The 21,226-nt window shown below is 46.1% G+C and overlaps 1 protein-coding gene across 1 annotated transcript; it reads left to right on the forward strand.

Moving 5' to 3' along the window:
* Window positions 1-12,396: 12,396 nt before the first annotated feature.
* T265_07977 (hypothetical protein) lies at window positions 12,397-20,704 on the forward strand (the record flags this gene model as incomplete). The annotated part of the gene is made up of 3 exons (XM_009173654.1): window positions 12,397-12,946; window positions 12,984-13,018; window positions 19,011-20,704. 3 exons carry the CDS (start codon window positions 12,397-12,399, stop codon window positions 20,250-20,252), a joined length of 1,827 nt encoding a protein of 608 aa, XP_009171918.1.
* Window positions 20,705-21,226: the final 522 nt, after the last annotated feature.

The raw sequence follows: 21,226 nt of genomic DNA on the forward strand, positions 1-21,226 counted from the left end.
CTGCCTCTCGATTTCTCTGTCTAGGCTTGGGCAAACTGGGAGTATCCCAGCTCTCTTGCTTCATTCAGGTTTATTTTTTGTTTATTTTTTGGTTTTTTAAACGAACAGTCAGGTGTTCACGCAACATAGTAAAAAAACAATAATGATCGTTCAGTTGTAACACCCTTTCGGTGCCTAGCTGCCATGCTACCTGACGGCTAGGATACTGTCAGGTTACCCAAGCCTAGACAGAAGAAGCCGAGAGATAGAGGTCGGGTTGGGACCTTACGGTCAGTAAATTTGCGCTTCAGTCACGGGAGCATCCCGCCCCGACCAGGTCTTCCGAAACATAGGGCCATCCCAAATTCGTGGTAAGCATATGGCAAGCATTTGGCTTCACGAAGTTTGAGAATTTTGAAGGTATAGACGTGATACACTGCTCACAAGTTTGCTGGGAACTCTTCGTCATAAACGAAACATTCAGCTTGGTTCTAGGTGAGTCTCCCATGAAAAATAAATTGCTGCGCCAATGAGTGTATTTGTCGAAATGTTAGAGGTACTGTATGGGAGAATTTCCAACCTTGCCTTCAGCAGTCATGTGAAGAGCATTGTAGGTTAGTAAATAATGAGTGACTCCCATCCGATAATGTTTCAGGGACGAGATTATCGCCGCCAAAAGACCAAGGAAAAGGCGTATGAGCGTTACTCGCTCACCATCATCTTCAGTCGTAAAAACCGCGCATTTTCTGTGGTTATAATAATAATCGTTCAGCTGTAACACCCATTCGGTGCCTAACTGCCGCGCTACCTGATTGGTCATAGCTGTCATAGTTTCATCGATGATCTAGGTAAGTAAGGGTGGATAGCTATGCACCGGAGGCGGTAGCTTATATAATTGACGCGTCGGTCAATTCACCTTCAGTTTATCAGCTATAAACCATTTACCGTGGTTACATTGGTTCCAGCTGCTACAGCTTCGATCACGGTGTAGTGGGAAAGCATGGGAGATACAGGGGATTGCATGTTTACTTAGTCCTGGAACTGGATAGCCACGCATTGAAGACGATATCTTTAATGCACGAGTGCCACTGCGCGATTCTGCCATTCCTGCCAGTGTCATTAATTATTGGTGAGTTGAGTCCCAGGGTGCCCATCCAGAGAAGCGGCAGTTGTCGACTCAGATTACTGTTTAGTGTTTTCATACATCTTTGTCAGGTCGTACACTTTTCACCTCTTGGTCGATTCCATTCAACACAGGATTGTCCGAAAACAGCTCTGCGAGGCAGACGGTCTTCTGGAATGTGGAGTTCATGCCCTAACCATCGTAGCCTATGAAGCTCGAGTAATCCATCTGCCGTGAAAGAGTTCCTTCGTAAAATCATCTGCGTACCTCAGCATTACCAATTCGATGTTCCTTCCAAACCCGACTAATGTTTCGTATACACTGCCTCCTCTTCGCTTGGAGGCCTCGCCTTTGAACCATAAAGCGGTATGGTTCGCAGTGCCGCATTGTAAAGTGCCCTTGGCAGGTACACTCATGTCACGCCGGTGCCATAGGTGTGGGGGGTTGGCAAAAGTCTCTCTGAACTTTCCGATTCGAGAAGTAATCTCGTCTTCAGCTACTTTACCGGAACTTATACAACTGCCCAGGTTAAGAAATTTATCTACCACGTCGATTAGCTCGTCTGAAAGCATGAGCTTTGGGTTTGATCCACTTTGCACTTTTCAGGTGTGAAGCGCATGCCAAACCGTGCGGCAGAATTGTTTGGGTCATTCAAATGGTCTTTATTGTTTAAAGATATGAACCAAAAGAGCAAGATCGTCCGCGTGCTCAATCTCTGGGCGAACGTCCCGGGGGCATTTCGAACCTTGACGTTTCAGAGGCACGCAGAGAAATTTCAAGCAGCACATCAATAACAAAGTTGAAGAACAAAGGCGAGGGAGGACCTCTTTATCTTACACCACTGGACGTGCTGAACTCAGGCAAAACCTTGTTGCATACCCGTACCATTTCACAAGAGTTCGCATGCAATACCCTCATAAAGTATATGAATTTGGAAAGGACATTTTTGATCGTCAGTCACTGCCAAAGTTTATGACGATCGACAGAGTTAAAAGCAGCTTTAAGATCAATAATTACGACACGTACCACGTTTGAAATGGCAGTATTCGAGAAGTTGTCTCAAGTTTAAGATATGGGCGACGCACCATCAGCCAGAGAAAATTCAGTTTGATTCTCACGGATCTCTCTCCCAATAATCGGCCAATCTGTGCAAAAGAATGCCAGAGAGCACTTTAGATGTCTGACGGATATCACGCTAATGCCACGATGGTTTTGCGTTCTTGCGCCCTTTTTGAAAATTGGGATGGCAGTTAAGGAGTTCCATTCGGCTGGTATTCTGTTTTCGCTCCAAATTTTCTCTAGTATGGATGCCACACAGTTCACTAGGTACGCGCCACCTTTGAAGAGTGCGGCGTACAGACCATCCACGCTAGGTGACTTGTTGCGTTCGAGGACTGTGTTGTCGATAGCGGGCTGGTGTCAATGTTCAATTCAGGCCCGCTGGGTTCTTCCGGTTGTTGTGTTAAGGTCGAACAGCTGAACTGTTCCTTGAAGTGCTAAGCCCATCCCTCAAGACGATGATTGAGGAAGTGAATTGCTGTCCCGTCTCTTTCGCATATTGTCTCACTAACACCTGTCTTCTTTTGATTGGTTGATAGACTCAGCTGAAATAGGATGCGTCTGTTGCCTTCTGGCCCTTCGAAATCCACCAGCATTCTCTGTCATTTTCTCAAGCTCCTGATTATCCAGTGTTTGATGGATCTGCGTGCACCATCACGGTCGCTCGTTTCTGATATGGCCTTTCTGGTAGCAACAAGATATGCTGATCTCAACGATATCCAGTGTTAATTTACTCGAGTCAGATGGCTTGGGCAAATAGTTCTGAGAGCTGAGAAGATAGCTTCCTTAGCTCAGTTTCATTCAACCTCAAAGTAGTCTTCGTCATCCACATGACTGCGTTTCCGGTGGCTTTCTAACCAGGTCAGTTCGATGAGCTTGAGGTACTGAAACTTGTCGAAGTTGATAAATGGAACTTTTCTATTTCCAATGTGCTTAAAAGTCATTTTTCGGCCTGCGAGGTGGATGCAAAAGCACTCCACACAGTAGGCCCAACTCTCCGAGCTTACATTATTCTACCTCCATAACTGTAGAATCCCCCATGAAGTCATAATCTTCATGCATCGTAGTGAAAACTGGTGCTTAACTGCCACAGTCGTGGAGTTGGAAGGTCCTAGCAGAATCAGGAAGTAAAGTGTAGGGTGGGAATTCACTTCAAAAATATGTATGCTACTAGGGGAAAAGGTCATGAACTAGATACTAGAAAACGTACTAAATAAACACATCTGAGCATCCTGTTGACGGCATCGGTGAGGTTAACTCGAGTTCTTTACAAACCCTACTCAACACGATGCCGGCAGGCAATGACAAATGAGCGTTAGCTAGACGGTCCGGCAAAGTCCCTGCAGACTGGCCGCTGGGGTCGGTCACGTGCCATTGCTTGTTGATGATTGCCTGGATGGCCACGAAAACCTCGCCAAGAAAAGAGCTAAAGTCCCACAGCATGGAACTTGACATTAGTTGTTTTGGAGACTGCAATCAATAAATCATTCATTTACCAAACTGAATAAATTGGGGAGACGGGAGAACCCCGGCAGACCTCGTTAGTTTTGGGACAAATTTTTGGCAGCTCTAACGCAACCGAAGTGTGAAAATAAATGGCACGAAGAGTAATGACGAAACTTCAGCCACGTTAACTTTTTACCGGGTATATGTAGAAAAGGTGACCTATCCGATAAACCAATGGTTCCTTTGAACCCAAGGAAAACCGCTGTTGGTCGGTGATATGTGTGACGCTGCTCGAGCGTTTGATGTGATGCGAAGATTTGGTCAATGCATCCCCTGCCTGGTCGAATTCCTGTCTAGTTCTCTCAGGCTTGTGTCTGACGCGATGGCGTCAAGCGTCGCGGTATTACTGAAGCCAGAGGCCTTGCCACAACTGGGGTTAGGCTTCTATACCTGGGATGGTTATTCGAGGCAACTACCGTATAAAGGTCAAACGATTGACTTGAGTTCAGTCCAGTTAAGCTTGCCAGATATATACCATTTACAAAGGATACGCTGAATTCAGCCGCTACAGTTTCGACTGCCGGAAAGTGGGAGGGCGTGAGAAGTGTAGTGAAGCACTGGAGGCGATCGCATGATCAGTTCGCATTATTGCTCTGAGGGAAAGGGAAACTGCACAGCTACTCACTTATGACGATAGCTTTAATGCACGAACACCATTCCGTGATTGAACAATGTCTCTTATCTCCGTTAACCATTGGTGAGTTGAGTCTCGGGATCGCCATCCAAGAGGTGACAATTGTCAGCCCGACTGAGTTGCTAATGATTTCATACTTCGTTGCCAGATCGGGGACTGTCCACCTCTCGGTTGGACAAAACAAGGCGTGAGGGAGATTGTCCTCTAACATTTGATGGATAGCATTCCTGTTCCTAAAGCAGCTTACACAAAATGCTGAGGCAGAACATGTATTCGTCACAGTCTGATTGACGGCGACGAGGGCAAACCCACATCTAGATATCTCTTCAAGACAGAAAGACTCAGTGCTTCAGCATGTGGGGGAGGGTATGGACTTAAGGAGTATGACTCGAGTTGAGCGGATCGGGTGAACGAACTAGGTACAGGACGGACGACCAAGGGCGAGATGTCTCAGTGGTTAGAGTGGAATATACTGACCGGAAGGTACGTGGTTCGAACCCAACCTCTGCCCCTCGACTTCCCCTGTCTAGGCTTAGACAACCTGGCAGTATCCCAGCCCTCGTGCTTCTCCCAGGTGACGTGGCAGTGCAGACATTAAAGGCAACTAGTTAGACCGGCTTCTGGGGTCTGAAAACAAACTTTGTTACTGAAGTCGGTCGGTTTTGGTGTCAGGACCTGCTATTATCATCATCATGGACAGCATGACATCAGTGTTAAACACTGATGCTCCACTGCCATACAACCATGGTTTATTTGAAAGCCTTATTGTGAAGAAAAGAATAAAGGTGGATGGGGAAGGTGCTTAGTGCTACCTCACTACAACCATTCCGAGGTGCCTACACCTCCAGACATTGACGCAGGTTATCTGAGTAGAAACTGACAACAAGAACGCCTCTGAAGTCGGTTGGCAGTTATATCTTGCATTATCTCCAACCAGGCGCAGTGGGAATCAAGCGGTTCCCATCCTGGAAGGCGAGTAGCACCGACAGCACCCAGGCGTTTCGTAATCTCCTTCACACCCCTCTGCCAATTCAAGGATTGGTCACCTCTCTGCTATTGCCACTCTGAGTTGGACATAGAAAACAGCAATCTTCGGCACATGATGGCTATGCATACGTAACACATGTCCCACCCAACGCAGCTTTTGTTGCTGGACACATTTTTCAATGGAAGTACTCGTTGCACAACCGGAAACTCGCTTTCTAATTGCCTCGTTACGGATACACCGACATCAACCCACACGAGATATAGTTCTGAAACAACGATTTTTGAACAACTGAAGACGTCTCAGTTCCGCTGCTTGAACGGGCCAAGTCACAGCCATAAAACGAAACAGCCCGCACTGTAGCTCGATACACATGTCCCTTGAGATTCAGGGATACACCACTCTGACGCCATAGGTGTCTAAAATTAGCAAACGCTACCCGGGCCTCGCAGATTCGTGCATTGACCTCGTCTATCGCGCTACAATCAGAACTAACACAACTTCCTAAATACAACGCTCCACAACTTCCAGTACCTCTCTCTGGATTCTAAGTGGCGTGTTCAGTGACTGCACTTCCACGAGCATGGCCTTACACTTTATGGGTGCAAAGTGTATACCAAAGAACAGGATGACTTTGATCAGTTCATCCAAAAACACCTACGCCTTCTCCTCTTCAAAGGTGAGAACGATGTCGTCTGCGTACTCCAAATGGACAAAGTTTTCTCCACAGGCTATTTAAACCTCAGGGTTTTTGGAGACCCTCCAGCGTTTGTCTCATTATTTCATCGATCATGAAGTTAAATAGGAATGGGGAGAGTGGGTATCCCTGACAAACACCGCTTTGTGTACGGAAGCCTTTGGAGAGCTCTTCGTATACTCTCACACTTCCGGAAGTCTGAGAATATAAAAGATATATTGTGTTTACACATTTGCGGGGCATTCCTTGGTGGGCAAGCGTGGCAAGAAGATCAGACCGATCAACCGAGTCTATAGAGAATATTTAAGAAAGAATGGGGTAGGATAAAGTGGGGAACACGTAAAAGTGTAAGGAGGGAGGCGTCAGCAGTTGCATACTTTCGCTTACCCACCCTGCTGTATACATCAAGGGCGGTGACACCACCCGCGTTCAGCTGTTCAGCTGTAACACCCTTCCGGTGCCTGGCTGCCATGCCACTCGAATGAAGCACGAGGGCTGGGATACTGCCCGGTTGCCCAAGCCTAGACAGGAGAAGTCTAGTGGCGGAGGTCGGGTTCGATCCATGGACCTTCCGGTCAGTAAATTCGCGCTCTAACTACTTGGGCCATCTCGCCACTCGACGGCCGATATGTTATAAAAGTGTTTGTTACTATTATGTTTCTTCATGGATCGGAATACTGTCAGAGTGCCCAGACCCATCTCTCAGCCTCTGGCGGAAGAGCCTATTTCGCAAGTCAGTGGAGTTGTGTCGGGGTTCACCAACCCACGTCATGGTTACGGATGTTGTTGTGGGGTCTCAGTATTGCGTCTTATTGATTAGGCCAAGTATTCTGGTAGCACCCCTTATTCCCCACGGTTGCGCGTGAATGTTAGAGGCCAACACCGTCACCCTCCAAAATATCCTACGTCTTTGACGGAAGATTCGACGTAGGGTTTAGCTAGCTCCCTTAGACACAACGAGTGGTCTTCCAACCCTTTTACTGCGCGGAACATTCCGTTATTCCCGGTTCCAAGAGAAAAGTGTCAGGTTTCCTCATCAGAGCCTGTATGAACAACAGATCCGTTGGGAGGATTTCGAGGAATACGGGTTGGCAGGGCCGATACTTGCAGGATCCGCTTTCCTTACTGCGGTATTCGGAAACACTGGTCAATATTTCAGAATTCTGGACAGTCACAGCGAAGACGAGAACCCTTAGCTTAATCTGCAATACGGTTTTCCCGCCTTAACTTAGGTCGACTGTAATGAGAGCTATGAACAACGCTCAAACGACAAAGCCCAGACCGACCCATATGTAATTGTCATTTAGGGTTCAGGATTATTTTCAAGGAAGATAATAAAGATGTACAGACATTGACCATGAGGCTCCTTTTTATTTCAGTTAGGTAAGCTCAATGTCACTGTGATTGGCTTTCGAAATTTGGTAACTGACTCGGATTTCAGCACTTCAATGCCAGCCAAAATGATATTGGAAATATTCAGCTCACCTATCAAGACAGTTGAACAAATGACCATACTCGGCCTGCCTGACCTCAGGTGTTCAATCGAAGGAACTTCATCGTAGACGCCAGAGTTAGTATGAATAACCCTCGGCGTTCTCGATCCAGAGGAAGATATCACGCAGATGAAACTTATACGGTTACGTAGATAGATGGATTTGCCAACCGTCTTCATTGCTCTGTCTGCAAACACGAGACTTGTATTTTAGTCCACGTACTGTTGAAATTGTGCACTTTACAGGCAAAGTGGTGGAGTTAGTCAAATTGTGTAAAGTGACTTGCGTTTCAGAAACTCTTGAACCAAGGGGGAGCCAGCGCCCGCCTGTCCATTGTTTGGAATTCGTTTACCATGAAACGCTCAAAATAGGCATTGAAAGCTTATGCAGCGAAGAGTGAGAGTGACGAAGGTGTTTAACTTCATCGGTTACGCAGTTCAGGCGGATTAATGTGTGGTGATTTCAGCAAGCGTAGTGATTTAGGGGGATACTTTTGCTCACACATTACCACATGATCTGACGATCCACCGGGACATCAGTGGGCCTCAGGTCACGGTAAACAGTCGTTGCTTGTCGGGAACAACCAACCCCCTCCCCGAATAAAACCCAGCTTGACCCTTGTAGACCTAGCTTTTCCGATTAAGAGAATTCCGGAGAATTCGGACACTACATCTAGTGTGATAGTGACATGGGTTTCTCAGGAGGCTGATACACCACTTTTTGAAGACAGAAACATTTTTATTTCATACTGTTCTTAGTACGTTTCTTTGGCCAGTTGTCGTCTCCTTTGAAAACTCGTACGGTTTTGTTATCTTGTCGAGTATGAAAAATGAAACTTCTGGATCAGAGTACGATGTTTACTGTCTATCCCAGTTTTCCAGGTGCTTCCAGACTTTACACCAGGGGAGGCCAACTGAGCCGTTTTGTTGGTTATTCAGTTTTTCAAGACAGCATTTTTGCGGCTAAGTTGCTGTTTCATCCTTTTACCATGATTCGTTCGAAACAGTTACCCCGAGATGTTGTCTCTCGTTCCCGGGTTTTCGCTTTCTGCTAGCGCTCTTTCCTTGAGCTTAGACTATTCACCTTCTGGTGGTTTGAGTAATTCCTCTCTCTGACCCTGCATGAAACAAACATTTTTGATTGGGAAGAAATCTGCATTTCACTCTTTACGTATTATGCTGGCTTTCGATGTTCGAAAATCGGCAAAAGTCATGGATATGCGAGAGTCTTTGAGTTGATCATCATCAAAGACAGCAACATCACTCTTAACACTGATGCTTTACTTCCGTAGAGTAAGTGGATAATGCTGATGTTGCGGAAGACAGGATGGGTGCGCTACTTGATTGTTGGTCTGTCCTCCGAGCTTGACAGTTGATCGCACCTGATGTTTAGTCGCACCTCTGATTTGCATGATCCGTAGCGAGATTCTGGACGGTGAATTAAGGTTCTCCGTAGGCCTCGGAAGTATATAAATGAGCCCCTTTACTCAAATTCTATTGAGTTGCTGTTTTGCATTTATGCGGAAGTAGACTGGTCGGTTTATCTCACTGACGGTACAAAGGTGTGGCAGAGTATGTACGACAAAACAGTACAGCCATACGGAATGTCACTCACACAAGCAGTGACATGAATAAACCTGAACTTATGCACAAAGGTTAGCTGAGTGCACACACTCGAACGCGTCTGATTTATCTTTGTGTTTAATCAATACCAACACCGTCGGTCTTCGCAGACGTCTCCTTCGCTGTTATTAGGGACGAAAATCGCGGTCGTCGAATCGGAGTCACAAGGAAGAGCAAAGCAGATAAAGTTAGGTGTCCTTGTTGGTGTTCCGTTTAGTTAGTTGTAACATTTGTGTCCAAAGTTCGGCCTCGCGGCCGCGGTTGGCGGCCGTCCATGTGTGAGTGGGTGTGTGTCAGTGTCCAGCTTCACCCAAAACCTGACACCCAAAGAACACTGCAACACAAAGAAACAAGTCACAATAGCCTATTTACTGCCCGAGTCACAGCCGATTGCAGCGTAAATTGTCAAATTCTGCGGGATGGAGAGCGAGGGGATAGCGGAGCAACACCTAGAACATTCATGCCTAAATCTACCACATCGATGCTATTTTGTCTGTCTTACTTCTAATCATTTTGACGCTGTGGTATTAAAGTCTCCACACCTCGCTACGGTGATCTTAACCTTTCAGACTCACCACTAGTGTGAACAGTCGTGATCTCCTGGCACCAAGAGTAAGCACCGGAGTTGCTTATCGCTCTTTTTAGAGCTCGTCGGTGATCCATATCTTTGGCCTTGTCGGGGTTTGACCTCCGGGCATTCTACCACACGAAGCGAACCTGTTACCACCACTCCACCGGCCCACGCTGGACGCATCTGCATCTTCACGTCTGAAGGGACGTACATGTTCACACTTAACCTTTGCCTAGGCCAATGAAGCGGTACCAGACCGGTTTTAACCGGTAGACCATAATTAATCAAATCAAACGTGTTTTTTCTGTAGACACGTTAGTTCTTGCCAATATTTCGTATTCCGGTTTACACGCACACTTGTGCCATGTGGATGCCGTCCGGCCACTGCTCATCACCGGACTATACTGTTAGTTTTATTGATGTTGACCACCTACTTGCCCCTGTTGAGGTTAAGATGACTCCAATCGCGCTGCTTCCGCACTTCATACTTCCTTTTAGCGTGATCTCCCTACAGATCTTTGTAGTGTTTAATTTTTAACGTTTTCCAATGCGTTGAAAAAGTTCTGATACCTTTACAATGTATTAGATAAGATCAAACAACTAAAATCAGCAACCCGAATGGTCAAAGGTGGGAACAAAATCCAAAAAATCTCACGCCATTTCGATCCTGTTGAGACCAGATGGTTAAACTTTCACGTCCGTCTCATTTCACATCCCTTCGCAGTGCAGAGATTTGTGCTCCATGGAGCGATAAATCGAGGTTTTGGAATCGTAGTCCGTTTGGAGGCAGACATAAAACTAACTACGCCATTGGACGAGGACAAAATGGCATTTCATACTCTCGAACTGTTGTGGCACCGTACACCCGAAAGAAATTTCCAACCCAAATCGAAGGAAATTCTAGAGACGCGCGAGTTCTCCATTCCAACGACACTGAATTGACTGGCGAACAGCCCACGGGCTCATTAGGTTGCGCTAGTGTCTGTGGGCCGATTATGTGCAAGAGTTTTGAATGTTCGGAGCATTCACATTCCACACTCGGGGGTATTGGTTCTCATGTAGAGCAAGCTTCTCGCAGTAGTTGAGCTGGTGTAGATTTTCCGTTTTACCCCCACTATGTGGTTGTTCATGGTTTTCGGCGTTTGATGCACCTCTCCTCAATCAGCTTAAAGTTTGGTTCAAAAAGCCTATTTTCAGTGTAATCATCGAGAACAGTGATACAGACAACTGCTGATGTGCACTGATGGACTGAATGCAAAAGTAGGTTGGGTGGGTCTCTTTCCACGTCAAGTATCGTGTGCTCAAAAACCGAACGGGGAATTCCGTTCGGAAGCCTGATTCCTGATGAGAGAAAAGCTCCCAAGCCCATGCTCCCATCCTCCAACATCAATTTCAAGACCCACCAATACACAGCTGTGGTTTGAGGAGAACTTCCAATTTCAAGTCGACAGTAACGAAAAGACGCATCAGCTCTGATGGGTTGAGCAAATGAGATAACCTTCGGGATCCAAGGCGACAGTTTTCTCTATAAACTTCGCGATGCTTTTGAGGCTGCCCTTGACTGTACAAAATCTAGAGCGACGCGCTCAAACCAGTGTTAGTTTGTACCGGGAATGCCAATCTTACTAAGTTTCTACGAATCTCCATGTAATTGGGCTAGTTCATCCAACAGGAGCTAATCACAGAAAAGCTAGTAATATGAGTTTTAAAACAGGACAAAACCGCTAGTGAGTCTCATACATACACACACTACTCTGATGGTAGGTGATTTCATTGGTGAGGGGAAAGGTATTCAAAAGGAATAAGATCAAAAGGAGAGAACCAAACACGAAAACACCAAACTCTGGGAGAAACCGTCTTGGGAACGGCACGGAACAATACTGATTATCTATCAAGCCTTTCTTAAACGATTCGGTGGTTACTTTTTAGTTTTCATTAATCCACTGTGTAAACAGATGAACTTAGAATACACAGTTCAGTTGATGGTAAGAGCCTAGTCATTGCTAATAGCCACTACCTACCATTCCCGATAGGGTTTTCGTGAACCAGCTAGACGAACTCAAACAAACTCAGACCAGAAATGTGAGGATGTCCAATAACTGAAAACTCACAACTAACTTTGCGCTGTGTTGTACTCTAACGGTCGCAGTTACGCCTAGGGGGATAATTAGCGACATCCATCTTGGTGGACATCCTTCGTTATGTCAATCCCCCAGTGTCCTCTTGCTGCCCTAGAGAGTCAGGTTCCATCGGTATTCATGTCCCATGCGCCTTCGTTACTTCGTTCCTCTTACCATGCATTATGAGTTTGCCTTTCGTTCAAACTAGACTCTGAGTGCCGTAATCGTTGTTCTCCACTTGTGGTTGACTATGTTAGTAGTTCTTAATGCAACATTAGTGTGATTCGGACTCATTGACAGTTTTCCACATTTCAGACTTGTTGCGTTCTTCGTCTTTCAAAAAAGCCGCAAGACCGCCGCTTTGCAATCATTTCCTGAAGCTCGAATCGTCCCCTTCATTCCATTATTTCTCTTTGTACAATTTTTCTGTGCTTCGTTTATGGATAACTCAGGTGGAGTAGCATCTTACGGCGAGTTTAACGGCCACCTAGGTGGCTACCATAAAACCGGACCTCTTGCATATCATTCGGATGCTGCGGACATCAGCAAGGATCTGCCCTCAGACGGAGGCTCTGAGGAATCTTTCAGTAATAGCTCACATTCTTGTATGTCGGCGGCGTTTGATGAGGATTTTCCGGTGAACGGTGATGAGGAAGTGCAAACTCCATGTGTATCTCCAACACTTGATGCTCTACGTAGTATATCTACGGTTGTAAAGCTGAGCCCGAGACCACTGAGCTCCAATCCTATCCTTGATTTGCCCAAATCGGACCATTTTAATTTTGTTGCAAAATCCTTATCAGATGCGGTATTACGTCCATGTCAATACGCTCTTGACAAGCGGTATGATGAATCCATTCCCGTGCGCACTTTGAGACGTTCTATGAGGGAAAATTCGAAATTAAATGGTGATAAATGCGCTCTATTGGATAAGAAAATGACTCTTGGCTCTCGACCTTTCACCCAAATTCGTCGACTTGAGAATATTGCTCCTTGCCCGATAAGCCCACTTCCACGCATTACCTCGTATTCCTCGTCCTCTGGAAGTCTTATTGGGCACATCAATGGCTTGTCGTTTGAACCAAACGGATTTATAATGAGCGACAGTTTATCGTTCGCCAACGGCATTTGCGATCGTCCATCGGATGTGCTGAAAGGTAAGAATCGGTTTACCTAACTAACGTTGCTGGTTAGCTTGCAGGTCCGCGGATTTGTCCCAGACACTCAAGGTGAGTTTTTGTTCTCTGCTTTGGGTACGCATGAGCTTATAACTAATAAACACGATTTCTTCCTTAGTAACTGTCCACAAAACTGGTAGACTGTGGTGCTATCTATTGTAGTGGTTTTCCAAGCCCCACGTAGAGCGTGCGTTCATATGGTAGTTCAAAGCCGTTTAAAAAATTCACCGCTAAACTTCTATTTGCTGTGGAGCCTGTGATGTACAGTCTTTACATTCTGTACCTTGTGTACCTCTGTACCTTCTGTACCTCTTGTGTTTGGACTCCGGAAACAGTACCTCTTGAAAACCTTAACTCTCACACATTTTGCACCTTTCGGTGCCTAGCTGATATGCCACCCAAAGGGAGCACGAGGGCTGGGGTACTGCCAGGTAGTCCAAGCCTAGACAGGGGAATCTGAGATGCAGAGGTTAGATTCGAACCACGGACCTTCTGGTCAGTAAATTCGCGTTCTTACCACTTAGCCATCTCGCCGCCATACTCAAGTTTGGACTTCTTTCAAGAAAGTATACTGAAATATATCAAATATCGTACCGACTGAAATATTAGGCGGTCTTTGTGCAGCACATTCAGTAGAAGAATATGGAAAATGATGGAGTTATCTGGGATTCAGTTGAGTCACGTGAAAGCCAAATCGATGCGCAACTGAGCGTACTTCCCGAAAACCTAATCCTATTTCGAAATTTCTGCGAATAGTTTAGGAAATTCTAGACTCAACATGCAGATAGCTTAAAACCTTGTAATGCTCACAGTTTTGCACGATTCTGTGATGTGTGACGAGGAGCTGGTTTATCTGTCTTCTTTCGAACAAATACTTGACTCCCACGTGGGTGTTTTTATGCGCGTACATAGTTTTCCCGCGCTTAAAACGCTCCGTTGAAGTAACCGCTCGGTGGCCTGAACGTCACTTTGCTAAAGTTCGAAGTAAACCCTCAAGCTGAAAAGGTTAAGGCTATCGCTTCATTCGTTTTCTGACTGCCGGTGACTGATCACTGGGTTTGTTCGGCAAGCGTGTACACTTGGCATTCCACAACAAACATGTTGAATACCTTCAATCTCCGGTCTGTAGAACCTGATTTATAGTCTAACCTTGAGCTTCATCTTCACATTCCTTCATTAGCGTCATCAGCACCGCATACACGGTGGCCAACAATCCCGGTTGTAGTTGAACTCAAACCGACTTCTCACTAATCTTCATCTTCGTAAACAACAACACTAGTACGGGACATCGGTGCACCATGCCAGTCTAGTTGAATTAAGTCTAACAGTAAGGAGAACGAAAAGCAATTCGAAAGACTCCTAGTTCGAACCTACCACAAATGTCTGACGGATCCACTCTTTTAAACATACCCGGACGATCGGGACAAGAACGTCACTGACATCGCTTTGTGACGGTATCGTCTCCAGCCGAACACAGGGACACTCACGGAGGACCCCGTCCTGGATGGCAGATACCACCCCTTCGCTCATACTTTGCTCACCTATTGGTGCAAACCACCGTGTATTCAATGTGGCAAACACTGCAATAGATCGCTATGTGTTGCACATGACCGTGTCAATGTAGCTTTTAGTACCATGTAGAATTCATTGGTGAAATATCTTAACCCTCCTGATCACCGCTACGAATTCGTTAGCGTCACTATAAGCTATGACCGTGAAACATCGATTAGTGATTGGAGACCTGAATACATCCCAGCGGTTGAATCCTCAAGACTAAGTCAGGCAACCATACATCAATAAAGTTGGCACTGTAATCGACACCAGTGCCGAAGCCTCGAAATCACCGTCGTCATCCACAGCGACATCAGAAGAGAACACTGGTGTTTTGCTGTCGTACAACCATGTTAATTTGTTTCAATAAAGCTGTGTCATAGAAAGAAGAGATAAACAGAGCAGGAAGGGGGACCAAGGGCCAGCCTACAGTGAAAATCCGCGGTACATACACCTCTAACTCTTAGCTAGACAATTTGGATAGATTCTGACAGCGCGAATGCCACTGGTATCGGTTAGCCGCTCATACACTTCAGCGCATGATATTCACAAACTTCTGAGATATACCCTATCGCGCAAGCGTGTTACCAGTCGGCAGAATCGAACGCGCCCCTGAAGTCAAAGAACACCAAGATTCTTTATGTTCATATCGTTGCTCTAACACTTGATGGCGTGCAAAGATGTGACCCAAACAAGCTCATCCCTGCAGGAATCTCGGTAGTTGTTATCGGGCCCCGTCTTCTTGTGGCTTAGTAAGGCAACGTAGAGTAAGTATATAGTCTGGCTACAAAGCGAGTCTTTTTGAAGACATGAACCGCTGTCAACTCGCATTAGTTGGTTGGACAGTCTTTTCGCCCAAATAGAGGCAAATAATTTAGACAAACGCTGACTGAAGGCCTCATCTCCATCTTTAAACAGTGGGTGGGAGTTCTTCAGGACCAGCAGCTCGGTGACGCTTCGAAGACGAAAGGCATTCGCTTACTTCCGAAGCAGTCGCGGGTTCTAGGTTCACTGTTCAGGGCTCCGTCAGTGGTTGGGGATCTGGCTGATTAATGCGGTCGGTAGAACTGCTGCTGAATGTGTTCAGCCCAAATACTTAGGCGGTCTTCTTTCTAGGAACATGCGAGCTGTTTTAGCTGACGATTGTTTCGTTCACCAGAAGCCTCTTTTGTCTTGTGCGTATCAGCTGGAACAGTTAACTCACATTTCCAGAGTTAACCGCCCTCTCTATCTCTCCAGGTTTTAAATTCACCAAGCTTCTCGATCCGCGCAAATTTTATTCTTCAACTGAAGTCTGACAGTTCGTCAAGTGATATTGTTCTCTGAACCAGAGGGAATACGTGTCCGAGCTTCGAGCGATTTTAGTGTCGCTTGAAACCCAGTGCTTGAATGCAGTTGGTTGCGCCTTTCCATAGGCGGAGTGCCTAAGATCTCACAGGGTTGTGGACAGTACCTTCCAATAAGAGTAAACATCAGAAGACGTGTTGTTGGAAAAGAACTTCAGCAAGTAGTTTTGGTAGGATTGTTTCAAATCAATGGCCAGGTGAATTGTGCTTATCCCGTGTGCCCCCGAAAAACACAGTGAGAAGCATCACTTCGCCAGGTGGCTTCGGTTGTTTGGACGATTTGTACTGCATAGAAGCAGTCTGTGATCAGCACATAACCGCAGCAGGCGTTTGTCCTTTCTTATCCATCCCAGTCCAAAACGACCACCCAATTCAACTTCGACAGCTCCGAATCCACTTGCCTAATCACCGGCAACCACAACAACATCTGAACTCTCAGTCAGCCGCAACAAGGAGCCCAGGGCGTGGTAAAAACTGTTTTTGAATGTATCAGAGCTGCGGTTTATTGGGACATTAGCAGATACGATGAGCAGGTTGCAGATGTGGGGATACCTTCACAGACGTTGTCATTCGAACCACACAGAGGTGACTATCAGCAGGCAGTCATTTAACCAGATACCCTTTAGCTCGGTGATTTAGAACACTACCAACCCCAGCAGAGCCAGCTGCGGTGGCCTCTGGATCAGTATGCAACCAAGAGTGAGCGGAAGCCGACGGGGTGGTCAGTTCAACAACCTTATTTGGGTATTGAATCGTCGTTTCAGGGACAGCACACGTCAATAGGAAGCATACACACAAGAGCAGTTTGCTGTCCGGTTTATTTTAGGATGTAAATGCCAAAGGCTGCCAATTTATCTGAGCATGGGGGTCTGAAGAGTGATTCTGAAGTGTCTGCGGCTGGCGGTGGAAGGCGGCGAGCGGGTCTTTCGGTCCTTCAGAATGGGCCTACGGATGTGTCGCTAGCAACCGAGTGAAGGGGGGGGGACAAGAACGAATATTTGAAAGTGAAAGAAGGGAAACGACAACACTAGCCCGTTTTCGCTTACCCACTCTGCTGTATTTGGCTGTTCGCAACTGATAACACCATGCGACAGCCGATTTGGTATGAGATTATTTGTAAGTGTGTAATCCGTGGTTGTGGGTGGGCTGGGTGGTATGGGCACCTCGAATTTCCGCTTTAGTTTAGGCGTTGTTCATCCTTCACGCTCTGTTTCTTTCTTCCTGTGATACTGTTGTACGACAGTAAAACATTGTGTTCTCTGGTGTTATCAATGATCATTTGTATTTGTACAACCATCCACTTGGTGCATGCGTTTTCCGATTTGCAAATAGTATCTTGGTGTAGGACTGTCAATCTTATACGCTTAATATTTGCGAATTTAGTAATTTGTATTTGTCGATTGGCTGACTTATTTTGACTGCTTCACTTGACCATGAATTTTTTTTGGGCGAAACGCACCCACACCTCAAGGTACTCGCAGCGACCTCACGTCAGGAACTTAAAACACCTGTCCCCCCCGTACCACTCTTTCGGTCCCTAGCTCCAATGCCACATGCAGGAAGCTCGAGGTCTGAGATGTTGCTAGGCTGTCCAAGCTTAGACAGTAGTCGAGATGCAGAGGTTGGGTTCGAACCACAGGACCTTCCGGTCAGTCTATTCGTCCCTTCACCATTGGGCTATTGTATAGAAAATAAATGTCTTTGAAACAAATGGATTAATTTACGGGACAACTGTGAAGGCAGTCTCATTTTGGTGATGTTAGACTTGGGAATTCCAAACGTAGAACAAATGACGTCGGCTGGCTTCAGCATATCCGCAAACAAGGGGTGGGATTGCTCAAGTGGTTAGAGTGCGAACTTACTGACCGAAAGGTCCGTGGTTAGAACCTGACCTCTACCTCAACTTCCCCTGTCTAGGCTTGGGTAACCGGGCAGTATCTCAGCCCTTCAGGTGGCATGGCAATTAGGCATCAAAAGGATGTTACAGTTGAACGATTTTTTTCCGCAAATAAAAGGGTACATAATGATGCATTATGAATCATCATCACCATAATTGTCAATAAGTTCAAGGTAGTTGAGGCCTGTACTGCGCGTACCAAATCATTGTCTACCACAACAATATCCGTACTTCACTTTGAGCCTTCGTTCGTGTGGAACGGATACAGCAATGCAAAACAAAGACCACTACTGTAAATGTGAGTGCTGTGAGATCCTTGTGCTCTTTCGGTCGCGGTCATCGTGGTTATTGCGTTCTTCTTGAAAATCATGCAGAACATAGCCGTTCCTGATGGCCGTAGAGCGATACTTTTTAGCCCAATTACCTAGCTGCCATTTTTGTGCTTGGCTTATGTAAGATACGACTCGTGAAAATGCTAAAAAACTGTTATGTCAAAGCCATTTCAGTACAATACTCCACCCGACTGTGAATCGGTTTTCTTAAAACTGTTAATCTCTTCATTCTTCCGCTTTTACGCGGACCCTCTCCACCGCCGTTATGCACGCTTTTTTCGTGTTAAGATATCTGAGTTTCCTCAGATGACTATGAGATTCTTAAAGTATTTAGACGGGATTATAACGGCGGCTCCATGCCAGTTTTTTTCCAGAATTTTGGATTTCACATTCCCGTATCTTTTCGAATTTGACTTTGAACCACCCTAATCTCGCTATCTTTCCTGAAAACCATGCTTCTGAATTGAATTAGAAGCCGTTGGTGCACAGCAATAGACATTTTTGAAACTTGGTGCACCGAGTGGATGGCAGTGGTGCATATGAAAGTACTTTCTCGGCTTATACCTCTAACTACACATGCGTAGGCTTAAGATTCGTAGCTGAGTAGTCGAAACTACTCAAGCCTTTTTGGCAATTTTACCATCACATCTTTCACCAAAAAAGTATCGTATTTATTGCTGTTAGTGATGATGAGTGCGGTGTTTTTCCAAGGCGAATGCAGTAAGTTTGCTCTACATTGCTACGATGAACCAAACAACTCGTTTCGAATCCATTACTTTCAGAAAGTGGTGGCTACTGGCTTGTGGAATCCAAAAGAGCGCTTCATCTGATCGTTTGATGTTGTTTGCTTTGGCTTGCTTTTGACTAAAAAACGGCTTCCGTTATTTGATAAACCCCGTTCTTTTTTTCCTCTCCAGAATGGATTTGACGATTTCCCCTCTGAGATCACTGTGGTCAATGCATCCAGCTCTGTGCATATCGGTGAAGATGCTGACGACACTGAGAAGGTACCGAAGTCTGCGCCTGCCTTCCTCTCTTCTTCACAGCCAGCCTGTTCAGGTAACTGTGATGCAGCCGATTTATCCAACGTGGTCGAAGATGTAGAAGTACGGTCTGGAACATCCGACACTGGTGAGAGTAATGTCAGTGGAACCGACGGTCTTAGGAAGCCCAGACATTCCAAACGCTCAAGACGCAATCGGTCTACCATCAAGCAGACTACTGCACAATCTGTGGGGGTTAAGAGCGAACCTCCCCAGTCTGTGCTAGAATCCACCAAAGAACCTGAAAACCAGATGGTGAAGGAAAACGAAGACATACCAGAAGAGTCTACGCTCAACGAGTCTAATAATACGGATGTAAATAACGAAGCCACCTTGATTAACAGGGTTGTAGATATGAGCCAGCGTTGCACTACTACTGAACCACCCGAAATTACTCAAGAAATGCTATCTACCGATCAGCTTCCCATGGAGGACTCCGTCGCAGCCGATGGGGACTTCACTCTTGTCACAAACAAGAAACATAAACGGCAGCAGAAACTCCAACAACAACTGCAGCAGCAGCAACAACAACAACAAGTTCAAGCTTGGATTCCTTCTGCTCGCACTCCGCCTGTTTCCACCTCTTTTAGACCACAGAAGCCCACTACTGCTAATGTTAGGTTACCAGTGCCTCCAAACCAGTCCTTGTCGGTGAACAAGGCGCCGGCCTCACCATCATTCCGCCCAACAAATCTTCCACCTGGCGATAGACGCAGATTTGGCAACTTCAGTCGTCCTAATGCACCGCTTCTCAACCAGGTCCGACGTCTAACTCCCAACTCAGGGCCACATCGACCGTCCACAAACTCTTCCGACACATCAGTTCCGCCAATCAAAACAACCGTCTCTCCACAACCTCTTTTGGATTGCAAAGTGCCGCAACCATTGACAAAGGCCCAGACCAGCGTCCCAACTGAAAAACACACGGTTTCACAGCCATCCTGTACAGAAGTTCCGCGGGTTGCTACACATCCCTCTGTGCCACATTCAACGCTTTCTAAGTCTGATTTCAACAACCAACCACTGATGGGAATCCGTCCTGTTCATTATCAACTTTTGTTAGACTTTCTTCTATCCTCTTGGAGCGCGTTCAGAAAGAAATCTACCGGTTCATAGAAGTCACCGACTATCTAGGTGTACTGTGACTCAGCGACAACGACCAATGGAATGCCGTTGTCTTTCAAGGCATCGCAGTTGCCGTGTGTGTTGTTGAGGATTCACACTTATCGGCCAGTTATTTTTTAGCTACAATTACGCAAGTGCCTACTTGCCGTTTAATCGGTCTCCTTTTTGCCGGATTTCCTAGATCTGCCTTTCACTTACCCACACACCTCCCGAACACGTAGACATTAGATTTAGTTTCTTATCATTTTTGTAGACATATACGTACGCCAGTTGTTTTGCTAAATTGTGCGTTCACGAACACAATGGTCTTTCTATCTTTTGGGCGGGATGTTGATTTGTTCCAATCACCTTTTCTTTGTTTGCGCCCATCGTTGACCTTGTACTTGTGAACTCATATCTACTAACCGGCTGTTGTTCGATCCCGGTTCGCATGTATAAAGTTTATCGCTAGGCCCCCCCCCCCCCCCCCCCCCCCCCCTTCCTTTCCTCCTAATTATTTTATTTNAAAATTTTTTTCCCCCCCCCCCCCCCCCCCGCCACACCCTACTTCCTATGCGTCGTATTAATTTAATCTGGTTTGTGATACGCGGGCACTGCACGCCCTGTCCTCAATCCTTTTGTGACTTGGTTATGTTAGTCACGTAACGTCCTGGCGCCTGACCCTCTCCTTCAACCGCCACCGGTCTGCTTTCAAATCTGTTCACCTATTCAATGTGCATAGCCACATCGTGATATCCGAGTGTGCATGACCGATTCCTTTCTTGGCTGTCAAACTTCCAATTTGAAGAACTCTGTCATGACCTTCTTCTGCACTTGGCTGCATATTCTTGCCAAAGTGTACACAGTGTTTTTTCTCTGAACTGGGACTACACGCTGCTTTGAACAACCCGCCCATTGTGTAGTTTAGGCCGTGTTCCATTTCTTGTGTTAGTTACTATTTTCCTACTGCTGTATGTACCTCTCCA

Source organism: Opisthorchis viverrini (genome assembly GCF_000715545.1).
Source record: "Opisthorchis viverrini unplaced genomic scaffold opera_v5_192, whole genome shotgun sequence".
Classification (NCBI taxonomy): Eukaryota; Metazoa; Platyhelminthes; class Trematoda; order Opisthorchiida; family Opisthorchiidae; genus Opisthorchis; species Opisthorchis viverrini.